Source organism: Rhinopithecus bieti, unplaced genomic scaffold (assembly GCF_001698545.2).
Source record: "Rhinopithecus bieti isolate Rb0 unplaced genomic scaffold, ASM169854v2 scaffold_1618, whole genome shotgun sequence".
Classification (NCBI taxonomy): domain Eukaryota; kingdom Metazoa; phylum Chordata; class Mammalia; order Primates; family Cercopithecidae; genus Rhinopithecus; species Rhinopithecus bieti.
The window spans coordinates 4,702,731-4,719,394 of NW_016803937.1; the positions used below are offsets into that span (position 1 = coordinate 4,702,731).

Sequence of the window (16,664 nt, forward strand, 5' to 3'; positions counted from 1 at the left end):
CCTAAGTGTACAGTGTTTATAAAGCTCGGCTTTGCTCAGTACTGTCCTAGGCCTTCACATTGACTTAGCACTCATCGCTGACTCACTCACCCAGAGTCACTCCAGTCTTGCAAGCTCCATTCATGATGAGTGCTCTATACAGGGGAAGCATTTTTCATCTTTTATACCCTATCTACACTGTATCTTTTCTATGTCTAAATGTGTTCAGGCACACAAATACTTAGCACTGTGTTACAACTGCCTACAGTACTCAGTAGTAACATGCTGGACAGGGAGCAAGAGGCTGCACCACTAGCCGAAGGCTCTACCATCTGTATTTGTGTAGTACTCTCTGACGTTAACACGCACATCTCAGAGCACACATCCATCGTTACGCAACATGTGGCTGTGTGAGCACACGTACCTCTTTCATACCGTGCTGTATTTCTGACTTCCTACTGTAACTTTTTAAAACAATCTGTGAATTATGCAGCTTTCTATTTTTATTGTAATTGTTTTTACCTTGGAGCCTCAGCACTTTAAAATAAAATATTAACTTTGGGCTGAACTCTTAACATTATTCTCTTCCTTTCAAGAGCTGACCTTGATTTATCAAAATTCTGAATAGAATCCATTTACTCAATGCAAAACAGGCATAAAACAAAACATGTTATTTCACAAAATGCTTTCTTGTATCTTAAGAAATATAAAAGGAAGGAGCACACAGTGAGTACAAATCAGGATTATCATACCAAAGGTATATCACAGAAAAAGTCCATTATACATTCACACCGTGGAGCAGAATTACTTGAACAAAAGGCAAGAAATGGAAATGTAACTTGTCAACAGAAAAGAACTGCTAACAGACATGGATCTTTCATTTAACTTAAAGTTACGACAACCCTCTCCTCCCATTTGTTTCTATATTGTCTTACTTCTAGAGAACATTTAAGACATAGGCATTCTTCAGACATTGCTATTAACGCACAGGTAATCTACCATTGTTATGGGTAACACTCTAACACCACAGTCTATAAGACCAGTTGATGAGGTCTGTTCCCATCTTCACTCTAGATTTGTATCTTTTCAACTATACCTGCAATCTTTATGGCTACGGGATCCTCTGAAACTGGAACAAGCCCTTCTTTGACTTCAACCTGCTTTTCAGAAACCAGGGGAGATATGGCGGGAGGGGAATACTTAGTTTCCACATAGGCCATCGGCGAGGAGGAAGAGGGCTTAGAATCGTGAAAGAGACTGGCCCAGGACTTGGGCTGGCTGACAGGAAGGGTGCCTGATGCAGAGCCTGTGCCGTCAGCCGGAGGTGATGCACTCTCGGGTTTGGTTGGGTCCAAGTCTATGCTTTCCGTGGTGTGCAACTCCACCCCATTAGTAGCTGTGCCCTCACCCGAGGATTCAAGTATTTGTCCATTAGCAACTCCAAGGTTTTCAGTAGTATCGGTACCAATGCAGGGCTGAGCCCCAGCTGTCCTTGACAGGGTGTCTCTGCCAGCCTCTGCAGGGAAGCAGGACTGACCAAAATCAGCCCCGGGGCTCCCCTCCGGCTGCCCTGCAGTCCTGGTGTCACTGCCGAGTGCTCCGGGGAAAGGACTGTCGGGCACAGTGTCACTGACAGAGTCCGTGGAGTTCTGGGGGCTGTTACAAGTCCTGGGCGTAACTGACGGGGGCATGTCACCCATAAATTCTGCATCCTCTGCACTGACACTGTTCGGGACTGCTGAACTGGCATGGCCATTGACCAGGGCTTCTGTGGAAATACTATCATCACCGCCATCTTTCAAATAGCTGTAATATCCAGGTGGCCGCTTTTTCTTCTTTTTACGCTCCCTTTGTCCAAGACCACCTGAGACACCATCATTTTCCAAAACTTCCGCCTCCACATTAGAACTTCCATCCAAAGCGAGGGCAGAGCCTGGGTACTGGCAGTCGATGGAGCCATAGCTTGCTTCTTTAGTGATACCATCAGGGGTTGTTTTGGAAGTTGTACAACCGAGAATAAATTCAGGGGCCTGAGGGTTCAGTGTGCTTGAAATACTGTAGCTGGGGGTTCTCGGCAAAGTGTCACTGGGTTCGATGACTTCATTGACACCAAACTCAATTCTCTGATATTCTTGTCCTATTTAGAAAACAAACTATTAGTTAAGAACACAGTTCTACAAACTCTAAGTACCAGTAATTACTCACTTTCTCTTTGAAAATGAAAACCTTAAATTCTCTTCCTAATCAACAAATCTATTACGTCCTTTACTTATGTGGAACAATTTGCTGAAAATGAAACTATAAAACTATTTAATTTGGGGATATGAAAAGCAGAAGCCTGTACTTACCTTCCTAGCTAAGGAAGGCTTTCAGAAGGTAGAAATTAAAATAAATTTGTAATAAAAGCAAGTAATATTTTGCCAGTTTAAAATATCCCTCAATGGAATCTGACTTTCTTATAGCTCCCTTATGCCTGAGGTAAAGGAATACGTGTTTTGGACAATTTAAATTGTGAAAGATCATGACAACTAACTTAGGGACTTAAAACACGGTTAAATCAGCTTCTCTAGGTAACGTGATTTGATTAATTCCAAAAACATGAACTACGCAAAGAATCCTATATGTACTGGATAGGAGAAATTAGAAAGTATAAATTTAAAAACAAAAAAAGGCCGGGCGCGGTGGCTCAAGCCTGTAATCCCAGCACTTTGGGAGGCCGAGACGGGCGGATCATGAGGTCAGGAGATCGAGACCATCCTGGCTAACACAGTGAAACCCCGTCTCTACTAAAAAATACAAAAAACTAGCAGGGCGAGGTGGCGGGCGCCTGTAGTCCCAGCTACTCGGGAGGCAGAGGCAGGAGAATGGCGTAAACCCGGGAGGCGGAGCTTGCAGTGAGCTGAGATCCGGCCATTGCACTCCAGCCCGGGCCACAGAGCGAGACTCCGTCTCAAAAAAAAAAAAATAAATAAAAACAAAAAAAGATGCCAAAAAAAGATTCAACAACAACAACAGAGAATCCTATATATAAAGGCGCACTTCAGAGCACTCTTTTGAATCCTCCATCTCTTGGTCTCCTCCACTGGTAACCTTCCATTAAGTCTGAAAAGTGGCCCTGACATGAACACACACGAATGTCCCCTCAATAAAGCCACACTGGATTAACTCCATGGGTGGTAAAGCCTTCCGAAAATACCAAAAGAAAAAGTTAGAATTGTGAACTTTTCCATATCTCTTGGGAAGCCTTCAATACTTCCTTCCCAGGTAACCACAGTCCACGTATCTCATTCATGCTGAGACAGACGTAATTTTATAGTTTACATCTCTGAAATTAGGTTAAGTTTTAGAATCCGTTTTGTCTTTCAACAGACATCAAGCATCAATGTCACCTTATATTTGATAAAAAGTTACGCATTTTGAAGTTAAGGGAAGGACACATGCTTTCTATTTCATCTTTAATGCATAGCTAAAGATTTCTTCCAGGCTAGCATTAAGGGGCCAATTTTTTTTCGAGGCATGTATCTCAAGAAAAGAAACTAATACCCAAAGAACGGTGTTCTACTGCAGAGAACTGAATATATTTTACCTTGGAAGGACCCCTAGAAGTCTTTTTGTAGAAGAAAAAATACAGACCCTGAGAAGGGCCAGTTATGTGCAAGTGAGTGGGCAGGAGCCTGGAGCTAAACAGCCTCCTGAGGCCTCCTGAATCTTTGTATGCTTTGGAATCACCGCCCCTCACTGTGGGGGGTGGGGGTGGTGGCAGCACAATCCTGCCCCAACAACAGCAAGTTCCCGGAAAAGAACACTGATGACGATTGCACCTAACAGCAAGTTCACGTATAAAGTCATGACCATCTAATTCCTTTGGCTACTATTTAAATTTTGTTTCCTTACTTTGAAAAGAATTATCCAGGGGAACTGAATTTATTATCATACCTAGGGGCTGACGGTCCATTTTGGTTCCAGGCATCCCCTACTCCCTGGTGTTCTGGGGCTCTCAAGACTCCCTGGATTGAAACGAGTGTGCCTGGGGCAGAACACTCACGTGGAGCCTGCCCTTTGAAGGCTGTGAAATCACATTCGAAACTAGAATGTGTTGTGTCATTCTGCTTATGCAAGACTGATTATTTCTAAGACACAGATGTGCTGTCCACATCTCAATTCTCAATCTTATCAGAACATAAAACATTCTAGAACGTGATGTAATGTGAACAGAACTATTTCAGTATGTTACAGTTAGTATCAAACATTTACTCAATACCATGTTTGATCATCTCACTAGAAGGCGGATTCCTAGCCAGCACAGTTCCTCTTATCGAGGAACACTCACAATGGAAGCACGTGCCCTGCACCGCATGGCGGAGAGCTCGGAGCCCAATCTGCCAGGCAGATGAAGCGCAGGAAGGCCTGCATGCTTGGCTTCAACAACCCAATCAACACATTAGGAAGATGGAAACTCAACACTCAGGTAATGCAGGCAGAGGGTCATAAAACCATGAATCCTAACACAGCATTTCTCCAAGGCTGCTCACTGCAGTACATGCAGTAGAGTGGTCTGGACTATAAGGCAGGGGGTGAAGGAGGGAAATATACAGAGATTAGTAACACAAGGGCCCTGCTCAGAGAATTCACATTTATTAGGGAGACAAATACAAACAACTGAGAATGAAAACATGGAGGGAGGGGAGAGAAGGCTGTGAATAGCTCTAGAAAAAGGATTCTTCTGGATGCAGGAAACAGTGAACAACTTCCATCAGAAACTAGAGAGGTCAGTGGAACTTGATGGATCACTGAATTGGTGAGGGCAGGGTGAAGGAGTGGTATCTCAAGCTTTAGGAACATCTAAAACAGCCAGTGCTTAAGGTGAAGGACACCCATTCACCTTGATGTGATTAATACTTGTTGTATGCCTGTACGAAAATATCTCATGTATCCCATACATATATATACCTACTATGTACCTACGAAAATTAAAATATAAAAAAATTTAAAAACACAAAAATAGAAAAGGCCGAGGTGTAAAAGGAAGCCACGATGAGGTGCCTCTGCAAAGGGCTTGCTGCAGCTGGAGATGGTAGGAGGGAGCAGAATCAAGTATCCTAAACCATTCATCCAACAAATGTACTGAGGGCTTACGACATTCCAGATGCTACAGGCACAGTGACAGACATAGAGAAATGGACCCTGCCATCAGCAGCTGAGCAGTCTGGAAAGGGAGGCAGGTCCATGACCGTACCCACAGGCTCTGTACAGTCGAACAGGCACTGGAAGAGAAACGAATGTCATGGAAACACGAGAGACCCAGAAAAGGCTGCAGAGAAAAGCGGGCCTGTCACTAACTGTGCAAGCTGGTGGCAAGATTCCAGTCGTGTTTTTGGCAGAAAAAAAGCAGGACTTAGAGGGAAGAGAGCAAAAAATGGAGAAAAAGGGCCAAGAAGCGGTCACCGAAAAGGGCAGGCAGGCTGGAAGGAGGGAGTGGGAAGCAGAACTCCAGAGGCTGGGGGAGCTGGTGGTGCCTACAGCACAGGGAGGAGGGTGAACTTAAAGAAGTGATGTGCATGTTAAAATCATGGCGCATTTGTAAGCACTGGATCCACACAAGCAGCGTGCTCACTACGTTCAAAGCACACAGTGACAGAGGAAGTCCCACTGACTCAGATGCCTGAGAGGCTGACATCAGCCGATTAAAAGGTGGCTCAGGTGGCTGAGCAGCCTGGCTTTCGGGTCCCTTGAGCTTCATTTATTTTATTACTTGTCCTAAGTTATTGTTAGATCTGCTCTTTCCCTTACAGTCTCCCACATTTCTTATACATCTAAAATTTTAGACATAATCACTCCTGATGTTACCAGAGATAAAACGTTTGGTTAGTCTTTTCAAGGTTTATACTGAGGCCTAAACTCTAACTAAAACCCCTTTCATAAGTCTGACCATGCTAACTAAACAGGGAATCCAAACCCCTAACTCTCAAAGAAAAAGTTTGGCATCAGTTTCCTGGAGGCCAGCAAGGACCTTTAAGGTGATTCAGATTGAAAAATGATCCAGAGAGGTTTGAACTGTGCAAGGGCAGCCTGCAATAATTAAACGACCTTGTTGGTATTCCAACACTGGGTACTTAAGCAATGCAAAATCACTGCATCTCCATAAGCACCATCTCTGATAATCAGCTCAGTGTCTATGATGGAGACCCAAAAACATAACAGACCAGGAGATGAAGAGGTGACCTGAGCTCCCAAGAGTCAGCGACAGACCACGACATGAATGTAAACTGCAAGAACAATAGATGCAGGCTGCCCCTAGTTTACAAAGAACACAGACTCAGAAGCTAGCGGGCGCTGGAGCCAGCAGGCTGCTTAGCAACAAGACCCAAAGCTCCTTCAACTCCGGCATGTGCTGATGAAGAATAACGCACCCGCTGCACTCAGAACTGTTAGGAAAAAAATTACTCAACAACCATTTCCTAGACTAAATGGCTGGCACTCCGAAGCACAGGACATGCTTTAAAATAATTTACCAGTCAAAGTGATTCAGCGATTAAATACATTAGAGTTTACAGCAAAAAGTTCAAGCTGCAAAGAAATGTTTATTCAAATGGGAAAACAATGTTTACAGGTAGCCTGCCCACCCAGCATGTATGGCCAAAATTCCCTTCAGGGAAATAAGGAGAGAACTAGCTTACCATCAGGTAGTTTATCCACAGCCTGTGTGCCACACAGAACTGTTCCACTGTACGGAGGAAGCTGCACAAGGAATCAGAAAACAAATTTTAATTCAACAAAATGTTAAAACCAACGCATACCATTTAATTAAGGCAGCAATTCATTAAAACTCTTTATCCATACAACTTTGCATGTCATTACTTTTAGCAGAATAACATACATGAAGAGTCAGTGCAATCTAAATCATCTTCATTTAAGGAAAAAAACACAACAGAAATGCTTTCAAATATTTATCACCATTAAACAGATCCAAAAATGAAGCCAAAAGGAATACAAATGAACTCCAATGGACATGTAAATCAGCTACAATAAAATGCTTATGATACATCCTTCTTTCCACAGGACGTTAATGACTGACCATCCAGACCACAGACGCTTTTGTTCACGCACTAGCGAAGATGGCTCTTCCTGACTGCACCTCTTATTCACCATCACTACATTGCAACACAGCCAGCAGAGGCTGGGACCAGGTCCACGGTCGGAGAGCAGAGGAAAGCCCACTAGAAACAAAAAGCCTGGTGACTGCGGCTCCCTTTTTAACACAGTGCCTTAATTAAAGAAATTAACAGCTAGAAGTCACATTCCTTGTTTGGAAGACAGAAAGCAGAATGGGAACTATCTGATCTCTTTGTAAAAGCTGAAAAGGTATCTCAAAACAACTTAAATTTTCTTCTTCCTAGCTATTCCATAACATTTATTGAAGAGTTGGAAATGCTTCCAATGGACACACTGGGTGTAATAAAGTTTAGGAAGGGGCTGGGCATGGTGGCTCATGCCTGTAATCCCAGCACTCAGGGAGGCTGAGGTGGGTGAATCACTTGAGGTCAAGAGTTCAAGACCAGTCTAGCCAACATGGTGAAACCCCATCTCTACTAAAAATACAAAAAATCAGTTGGGCGTGGTGGCGGGCGCCTGTAATCCCAGCTACTTGGGAGGTTAAGGCAGGAGAATCATCTGAACCTGGGGGATGGAGGCTGCAGTGAGCCGAGATCGTGCCACTGCACTCCAGCCTGGGCAATAGAGCAAGATTCTGTCTCAAAAAAAAAAAAAGAGTTTAGGAAGAAAAGGGGTAAGGTAAGCAGAGACAAACTGCTACCTGAGGGAAGAACAAAAGAACAAAGACATTCTGGCGCAGCACTTCCCAAAGTCTGTTCACTGCATACAATGGCCAGTGCAGGGCCGTAGGGTCACAGAGCTCAGAGGCGCCTGGGTAAGTCTCATGCCCAGTACTGCATGAGAGCTGCTGCTTGATTGGCTTCCTCAGCCGACTTCTCTCATGAAATCTCAGCACACCAATTCAATAATCACAGCAATAAAAGCTTCTCTCTGCAAGTAAACCAGTAAGTTCTCTTCCCAGAGAACTATGACAAACAGGAAAACACAGGGCAATTCAAAAGAAGCCTTCAGGAGTTGGCAGCTGCACTTATCTCCACCACCAGGGGGCAACCTAGTACTCATCATATTGACACGGAGGAGAAAGCATTCTGTGTGCTGAGGGCTACACTAGCCTTGGCACCCGCAATGCAAAGATCATTCCACCCACCAGCATTGACGCCGGCAGGCACCTGGAGGAGAGAGGTGGGTCTATACAGGCAGTGGACACAGCGGCCATGTGTGTCTCAGGAAGCCTCCGATCTCGTTCAAAACGCTCTGTGGTCACAAAAGACAGTTTGGAAATGATACACAGAATGCCCTCTCTTTTTCTGTTAATGACGTTAGGATGCCCTCTGGTGACAGAAAGCTGTATTATTTTGAGGCATGAAAAGTGTTCTGAATCACTCTCTTTACACAAAATCATTGTAACATCAAGAAACCATCTTTTTCTGAGTCAAAACAGTTCTATCACTATTGTGTCAATGTTCTCTTTACACTTACGGTATTCTGTTCTGCTCAGGGAAGACAGAATGCTGAAGAAAACCTCCAGACCCGAAAGTGCAGCAGGCCAGGAAGACGCACAATTTGGAGAAGGGACCTCTTTACCCATCCACTTCAAACGCCAATGCAAGGCAGAGAGCTGCGGGAACCCTGCTCACCATCTTCCGGCTGCCCCTTCCTCAACATTCAACCACGGAGTGTGAACACTCACTCAACTCCCAGCCACTCCCACAACACACAGAAGAAAACCCCAGCAATCGGGAAAAATACACAGATGACGCTGAGGACAAGCAAGTGGAGAGGTGGGGCCAGTGATGCCAGGTGGCACTGACTGAGGGCGGAGAGGCTGTACCAGTGACACCAGGTGGCACACATCCTGCTCCTCTTCAACAACTCTGGGGAGGAGGTCCTGTTATTGTGGCCCTCTGACAGATGAGGAAGTCAGGCGACACTGCTAGTAAGAGGCACTGCAGGGATCTGGTGAGACGACCACCATCAAACTCCCGGATGACAGGGATCCGGTGAGACGACCACCATCAAACTCCAGATGACACTGCCACCTTCCGTAAGTGTGCTCAACACACTTACTTTGATTTGCTAAGCTGATAAACAAGTGCACCTGCAGGAATGCCGGGTGGGTTGTGGTACTGTAGAAATGCGTGTGTCTTACTCTACAGGCACACAGCACCTCTCTTTCAACAAACCTCCCTCACACATCAGATGCCCTTAGTCTGTGGTAACTGGATATCTAAATACACAACAGAAGAAAAGTGCAAGGATGGTTCGAAGTTCACTCATTAACTATGTAACTATTTGTAAGAATACAAAGTTCAAAAATCAAAGCAAAGACATAAAATTCCCTACACAAATGCAAAATGAGCAAGGAAAAACTGTCATCTCTGAATAGTTATGTTAACACGCAGTCTGAAAACACGCTGCAGCCTTGTGAAAAGGATACTTGGGCCTGTGGCTAGGAAGGTCATGTTCTAAAGTCTCCCTCTGGGGCTACCTGTGTGTTCTGCTTTCCGTCTCAAAGACTCTCCTGAACCACAAAGCCCTCCTTTAAAATCCCATTAACACACCAAATTAAGAACTGTCTCTACTCTCTACACACGCCCACACCACACACACTGCCCACTGCCAGCACTACGTCATCGGGAGCTTATTGACTCAGTCATGGTTGGGGTGTGTGCTACTTCCAAAACTGAGATTCTGGAAACTGTAAAGAACGGTGAGCATTTCCTCTTTCTGAACATAAATAACAGGATTATGACTGAGGTTTAAACATGCTTATTAAATAAGTTCACTGCATTTTTTCCACTGGAGAAAACCATTTTTAAATCACTGGAGCCCAGCTCTAGAAAAGATACCAGCTACCTTTCACCTGAATTTGCTTTTCCTGATTCCACTGAATTACTAGCCACCTTATCTTGCCGGTGGCAAGCTGCCAAGCAAGCAAACTAAAAGACAAAGCAGTCCTCCGTGGGCAGGAGTGGCGCTTCTGCAGGAAGGTAGAACGCTCTTCCATTTTAACACCCCACATTTCTTAATTTGGTTTTTCAATTCATGGCCCCATGTAGAGAAAACAATGTTTGATCAAGCTCCTAATAGCCGAGAAAAAGCATATGAAGAATTCGGCTAGATTGTAACTTATGCCACGGCCATATGGTAGTAACACTGCATGTTTGAGCAGCAATTATGTTACCTGAGAGATAAAAGGCCAAACTGTGCTGTGCAAGTGACATGCCCTGGCCACTCACAGGGAGGGACCCACAGGTCCAAGTGACACGCCCTCGCCACACACACCCACAGGCCCAAGTGACACGCGCTCGCCACTCACACACCCACAGGCCCAACCACATGCCGCCCCAGGAAAGTGAGTTCCTGTGTAATTATGTGCTATTATAATTCAGACTCCTGAAGATTGGGAAAAGTAACTCAATCCAATTATGTTAATTAGTCTGCATTTCCCTTTCTCAGGTTACTGTGATTTTGATAAACTCTTTTCATACCCCTCCAGACTTCACTGTATGCTCAAAAATAAGAAAAACAGAAAAGTCCAAATAAGGCCAGACACACTACGAGTTCTGAAGCTCGAACTCATTTTCATGAGACACAGTCATGTCTACTGCGAAGAAAAGGTTTGGCATAACTTACCATCTGTACCCTTTTCATCCATTTCTACTAACATCTGTTACTCACTAGCTATCGGACCATACATTAGCTGATCTCCCAACATTTCCGTGACGTGAATAAGCATTCTGCATCTTTTTCAATTTAAAAAACAAAAGAGAGAGAAAAAAAATGGGAGGCCTGAAAGGAAAGAACGTGCCCAAGCCCTCCGAGCCTGTGGAAATGGCAGAGCTGAAGCGACCCCAGGCCTTCAGACCTGAAATACGGTGCACTTTTCACTCTCCTATCCCATGAAAACTCAAGTTTTTGTCTACTCACTTGCAAACAGACACACACCCATCCACATGTGCACACTTGAGAAAACCAGTAGCAACTAAAATGTATGGTTACATCAGTGTGATGTGGGAAAAAATGCGAAATCCCCTTACTAAAAAAAAAACCAAAAAAAACCACACACACACACACACACACACACACACACACACACACNAAAACGAAAGACTAAAGAAAATATTTTAAAACATCTATATAGTAAAGCACTATTACCAAAAATAAACAAATAACTCAAATCTTCACAATAAGAAAATTAACAACTACATATTTTTAAATGAGCAAAAGATCTGAATAGGTATCACACTAAAAACATACCATTGGCAAATAGGCATACGAAAAGATAGCATCATGTATCAATAGAAAAGTATAATTTAAAACAATAATGAGATATCACTGCCCACCTAATAAGATGGCTGCACACACACACACACACACACACACACACACACACACAAAAATGACCCGGGCCTGGTGGCACACACCTGTAGTCCCAGCTACTCAGGGGCCGGAGCGTGAGGACCCCCCCTGAGGCAGGGCGGGGGGTCAAGGCTGCAGTGAATTGTGACTGCACTCCAGCCTGGGCAGAGTGAGACCCTGTCTCGAAAGAAAGAAAAAAAATAGAAATAATAAAATAAAATAAAATGTGTGGTGTTTATATAGAGATAAGCAACAGGCCCACAGAATAGCACACTCGGAACCAGGGGAGATGCGCTGCCCAACAGGGCTGATGGGACAGCTAAGGGCTGAGTTCCCAATGAATGGTGTGGAGGCACCTGCCAGGGCCACAGGGACAGGGAGTTGGATGCCACTTCACATGTATGCAGAAGTCAGTGCTCGATACTCACTGAAGCGTGAAAACAAAATCTGAAAACTTTTAGAAGAAAACAGACAAATGTCTTCATTATCTCAAGGATGGGAAGAATTTCCTAAAGATATTTTTAAAACTAAAAATCCACAAACTATAAGGGAAAAAAATCAATTCAGTTGACATTAAAGTTAAAAGTGTACTCCTCTTATCCAGCAAAAAACAAAACAAAACAAAACCAAAAAACCCAACCCCAAAAAGGTGCCTAACATGTGAAGCTTAAAACCCTCATGCTAGGAACAGATGCTTGTAAAACCAAAGATTAATCCTAAAATCAGTAAGAAAAAGACAAGCTACTTGATTTAAAAATATGGACAAGGAATATAAATCAAGTAATTCACAGAAGAGGACATCCGTATTGCCAGTAGACATGTGAAGATAATGAAATAGTGCCCAGGTGTTTGTAATCTGGGAGATGTAGATTAAAACAATGAGAATCCATTTACTACACATCAGATTCACAAAAATTTTATATATGCCAACACCAAGAGTTAGCAAGATTTTTTTTTTTTTAAATACGAACAAGAAAACTCCCATGCACTGATGATAGGAATGCAGACTGTTAAAATCCTAGATAGCAAACCAGCAGTCTCTAGTAAAACTAAAGAGGCTCAGTCCACAAACCCAGTAATTCCATTCCCAGGTCTATGTCCCGGAGGAGCCCACAGAGGGGCACAAGGAGACATAATAAAATACATTGACTGCAATATCTTTAACGGCTGAACTAGAGACCTAAATGGCCCTCGACAGGAAAATACGTAAGCAAATTGCGGTGTGCTCAATCAGTAGTACTGAGCAACAGAAATCAAAGAACAAGAACACATTTCTCAGCATAAAGAATACAACGTTAGCTTAAAATAAATGACAAAATGATGAACGCAGTATACCATTTATGTGACATTTTAAAGCACATAAAACACTACAATTGATTATGGTGATATCCACGTATATGATAAAAGGTGAAAACCAGTCAGGACCAATATTTCTCAACTTCAGCAGAGTAGTTACTTCTGGGGAGCGATGGGAGAGAGGTCCAAAGGAGGCTTCGATTGCATCTGTCATGCTTTATTTGCTTTTCGAAGTCTAATAAAGTAAATACAGCAAAATGCCAAATCAAATGTCAGCCAAATCTAGCTGGTGGGTTGAGGCATTTCTCATATTAGTCTCCATGTTTTTCTCTACATTGGAATTCTTTATTTAAAAAATTAAAATAGAAACATAACTATTAATTGTATCTACCCATGTACTCACTGAAACACAGTTTTGTCTTACCTCAACTGAAGATCGAGGAGTCACAAAGAACTGATTGAATTCATCAGGGCTAAAATCTCCAAAAATATACTGAAAAAAACAAGAGAGTCACTGATCACATAAAATATACAAATTATATACTTTCAGAAAAAATGCTACATATTTTAACAATCCTATGCAACATTTGGGCCATAACCCCCAAGATCCTTTCTCAATTAAACAGAGGATCTGCAACTCAAGAGTTCTAGGTTGTTTATATGAAAGAAATACTTCTGAACCTTTCCTACAAATTGTCCAAGAACACAATGAAACTGATAAAGCTTATTTTGAAACAAGTCAATTTTGTATGCCAAACTTGTCCAGTCCTGCTTGCAGGAGAGTTTTATTGGTTCACAAATACTGCCAGTTGTTCCATTTACCTTTCTGCTGACTCATGCCACTACCTCCATTTCCGTTTTCTCTGCCAAACATACTAAAGAAAAGCAGAAAACGTGGTTCAAATGGGAAGACAAGGAAATCCAAAAAAGGAAAATGTTAATGATCCTGATTAATGATCTTTAAAAATATCTATATAACTTTTTAGTTTAAAAATGCATTTCCACAGGACACACAGATACACATATTATCAGACAGACAAAGCCCTTGTTGCAAGCCCTGACTTCACAGAATTCAGAATGTGACTTTATGGAAAACGAAGTGGTTAAACTGCATGGATGTGAGTCTGGCAAGTGCCTACCAGTTCATATTCTCCATGGAGCTCCAAGAAACAAGTCATTGAGGCCTGGCGCAGGAGCTCACGCCTGTAATCCCAGCACTCTGGGGGGCTGACATGGGCGAATCACTTAAGGTCAGGAATTCAAGACCAGCCTGGTCAACATGGTGAAACTCCCATCTTTACTAAAAATACAAAAATTAGCCGGGCGTGGTGGCATGCACCTATAATCCCTGCTGCTCCAGAGGCTGAGAGAGGAGAATCACTTGAACCCAGAAGGCGGAGGTTGCAGTGAGCTGAGATCGTGCCACCGCACTCCAGCCTGGGCAACAGAGCCAGACTCGCATCTCAAAAAAAAAAAAAAAGAAGTCACTGAGAAGAATTAGCATGACTAGATTTCCACAATGGAGAAGCACTGATTCATTCATCTAATCAATAATTATTTAGAACCTACTAAATGCCCACGTATTATCAGTATTGGGTATAAAAATGGTAAGCAGAGTGTGGTTCCTCTGTTCTAATGGAACTAAACAGTCTAGTAACTTGCAGGGAAATTTACAAGCCAAGTGACTCAAAAATAACCAGTAACTAAATATTACATAAATGAATAACACTCATTATTATTGTAAATGTGAATAAATGGCCACTAAATGCAATACCCGACTCGTAAGAATGCACAGAGAAAACATTTCTGGAGACCTCTTTGACAACATCTACCAAAACTATAAATATACATTAAGAACAAAAACGTTTTCATATAATATTTACACATACTTGCAAAAGTCTACACAGAATTACTGACGGCAGCAGTGGAAATAACAGAACCTCTAAATGGCTCAGAAATGACCTTGTGAAATATACCGCCACTGAAAGGCTACACCTTCTTCCCGCCACCAGCACTGGGAAAAGTGGTATGAATTTCACTAAGAAACCCTCCAAGCAATGGAAGGGAAAATTCTATAGGCTAAAAGGAAGCAGAAAAAATGAGCACAGACTATCACAAGAAAAAGGAGCTATCAGAGATCATGAAAGTATTCACGGAAATTAGATTACTAATTTTAAATCACTAAATTAAAAAACTCAACAGAATGTCTTAATAGCAAAATCAACAAGGCTATATAAGGCAATGGGGCAACATTTTGAAAGTTCCGAGAAAAAAGGATTTTGTTCTAGAATGCCCAAGTATTTTTTCATAGAATTCTATAAATGACTTTTCAAGTGCAAAAGAGAAAGAACATTTTCTGTCACATACACCTTTTTCTTGTGGGGAGGGAAGAAAACTGCTTAAGAACTCCAGAAAACGAATTCGAGAAATACAAGAATGATAAAGAAGTAAAATCCAAGAAACATATGGCAGCTGTGAAGTTTAATGCAAATATTAAGAATAAATAAACCAGAATCATGCTGTTTTGTTTAATATCAATAGTAGAAGGAAGGTTACTCAGTGCACATTGCCTATGGGGGGTAGTCCTGCTCTGCAAGGAGCAGTTAAAAAACAAAAAAGGTATAGGCCAGGCGCAGTGGCTCATGCCTGTAATCCCAGAACTTTGGGAGGCTGAGGCAGGCGGATGGTGAGGTCAGGAGTTCAAGACTGTCCCGGCTAACATGGTGAAACCCTGTCTCTACCAAAAATACAAAAAATTAGCCAGGTGTGGTGGCGTGCGCCTGTAGTCCCAGCTACTCAGGAGGCTGAGGCAGGAGAATCACTTGAACCCGGGAGGCGTAGGTTGCAGCGAGCCGAGATCGAGCCACTGCACTCCAGCCTGGCGACAGAAACTCTGTCTCAAAAAAAAAAAAAAAGATAGTAGAAATGCTATCTCAAAAGTTATCCATTTTATCTTACGGCTAATAAGAAAGGTTTCTTACTTCAGAATGTGGGGAAGATACCTAAGGATAAGAAATCAGAATGTTCTGCAGGAATATTAGGTATTTTCTTTAGGAAGGTTTTCTTCCTAGACAATGGAAAATAATAAACATTTCATGTTTATTCAAATCATACTTCTAAGCACACTTTCTTATCTGAGTTCATATACAGTCTAAAGTCTTTAGATCTGGTCAATCCAGTAAGAAAACTAAAACTCCAAATGATTTGATAAAAATCTTGGCAGCAAAGCAAGAGAGGAGGAGAAAAGAGGATTCCAAGCCACTAACACACACTTCCTGTTTCAAATGCAGACACCAAGTGGCTTCAGCATGAGTCAGCGGCAAACGCCCTCAAGACATGAGCTGGAATGCTCAGAAAGGGTTCAGTGAATTTTTTTTGTCCTATTATTTTCAAATGTATTAGTTTTACTTAAGTCTTTATTTTTAAAGTATCTGAGAAAATTTGTTATAGATTTTAAGTGTGTTTTTATTATAACTTCATGTCAATAATTTCTCCACATATATGTACCTTCAACCTAATTACAAAATTAACTGGGGGAAAATGAGGAAGAACTTTAGGTATAGACACCGAGAGATTTTCAAAATACTATTAAAAGAAGAAAACACTCTCAGTGTAAAAAAGGTAGGAAAATAGAATATTTATTTGTGTTGCTATTAATAACATATTTGTGTTTGTTAATAATATAGATATTTGTGTCTGCATAAAGAGACACTGGAAAGATTAACAAGAAGAAATGTGACCCTTCACCTCCGGGGTAGGAGCGCTGAGTGGACGCAGACAGGAGTGGAGGGGATTTCCTAGCATGTCTTTTGGAGGTTTTTTTTTTTTTGAACTGTGTACTTTATTCAAAACATTAATCATAAAAAGTAAACATAAACAACAGAAATCACCTTACAACTCTTCAAACACACCCA

The 16,664-nt window shown here is 42.2% G+C and overlaps 1 protein-coding gene across 2 annotated transcripts in view; it reads right to left on the bottom strand.

Annotated features, from left to right (window-relative positions):
• USP10 (ubiquitin specific peptidase 10) overlaps positions 1-16,664 on the bottom strand; it is a 70,636-nt gene that overhangs the window by 35,948 nt on the left and 18,024 nt on the right. For both annotated transcript variants that reach the window (XM_017860701.1, XM_017860707.1), the window contains 3 exons: positions 13,175-13,243; positions 6,657-6,717; positions 1,076-2,116 (listed from right to left, as the gene is read on the bottom strand). In XM_017860701.1, coding sequence (XP_017716190.1) covers positions 1,076-2,116; positions 6,657-6,717; positions 13,175-13,243 — 1,171 coding nt within the window. The remainder of the gene's footprint in view (positions 1-1,075; positions 2,117-6,656; positions 6,718-13,174; positions 13,244-16,664) is intronic.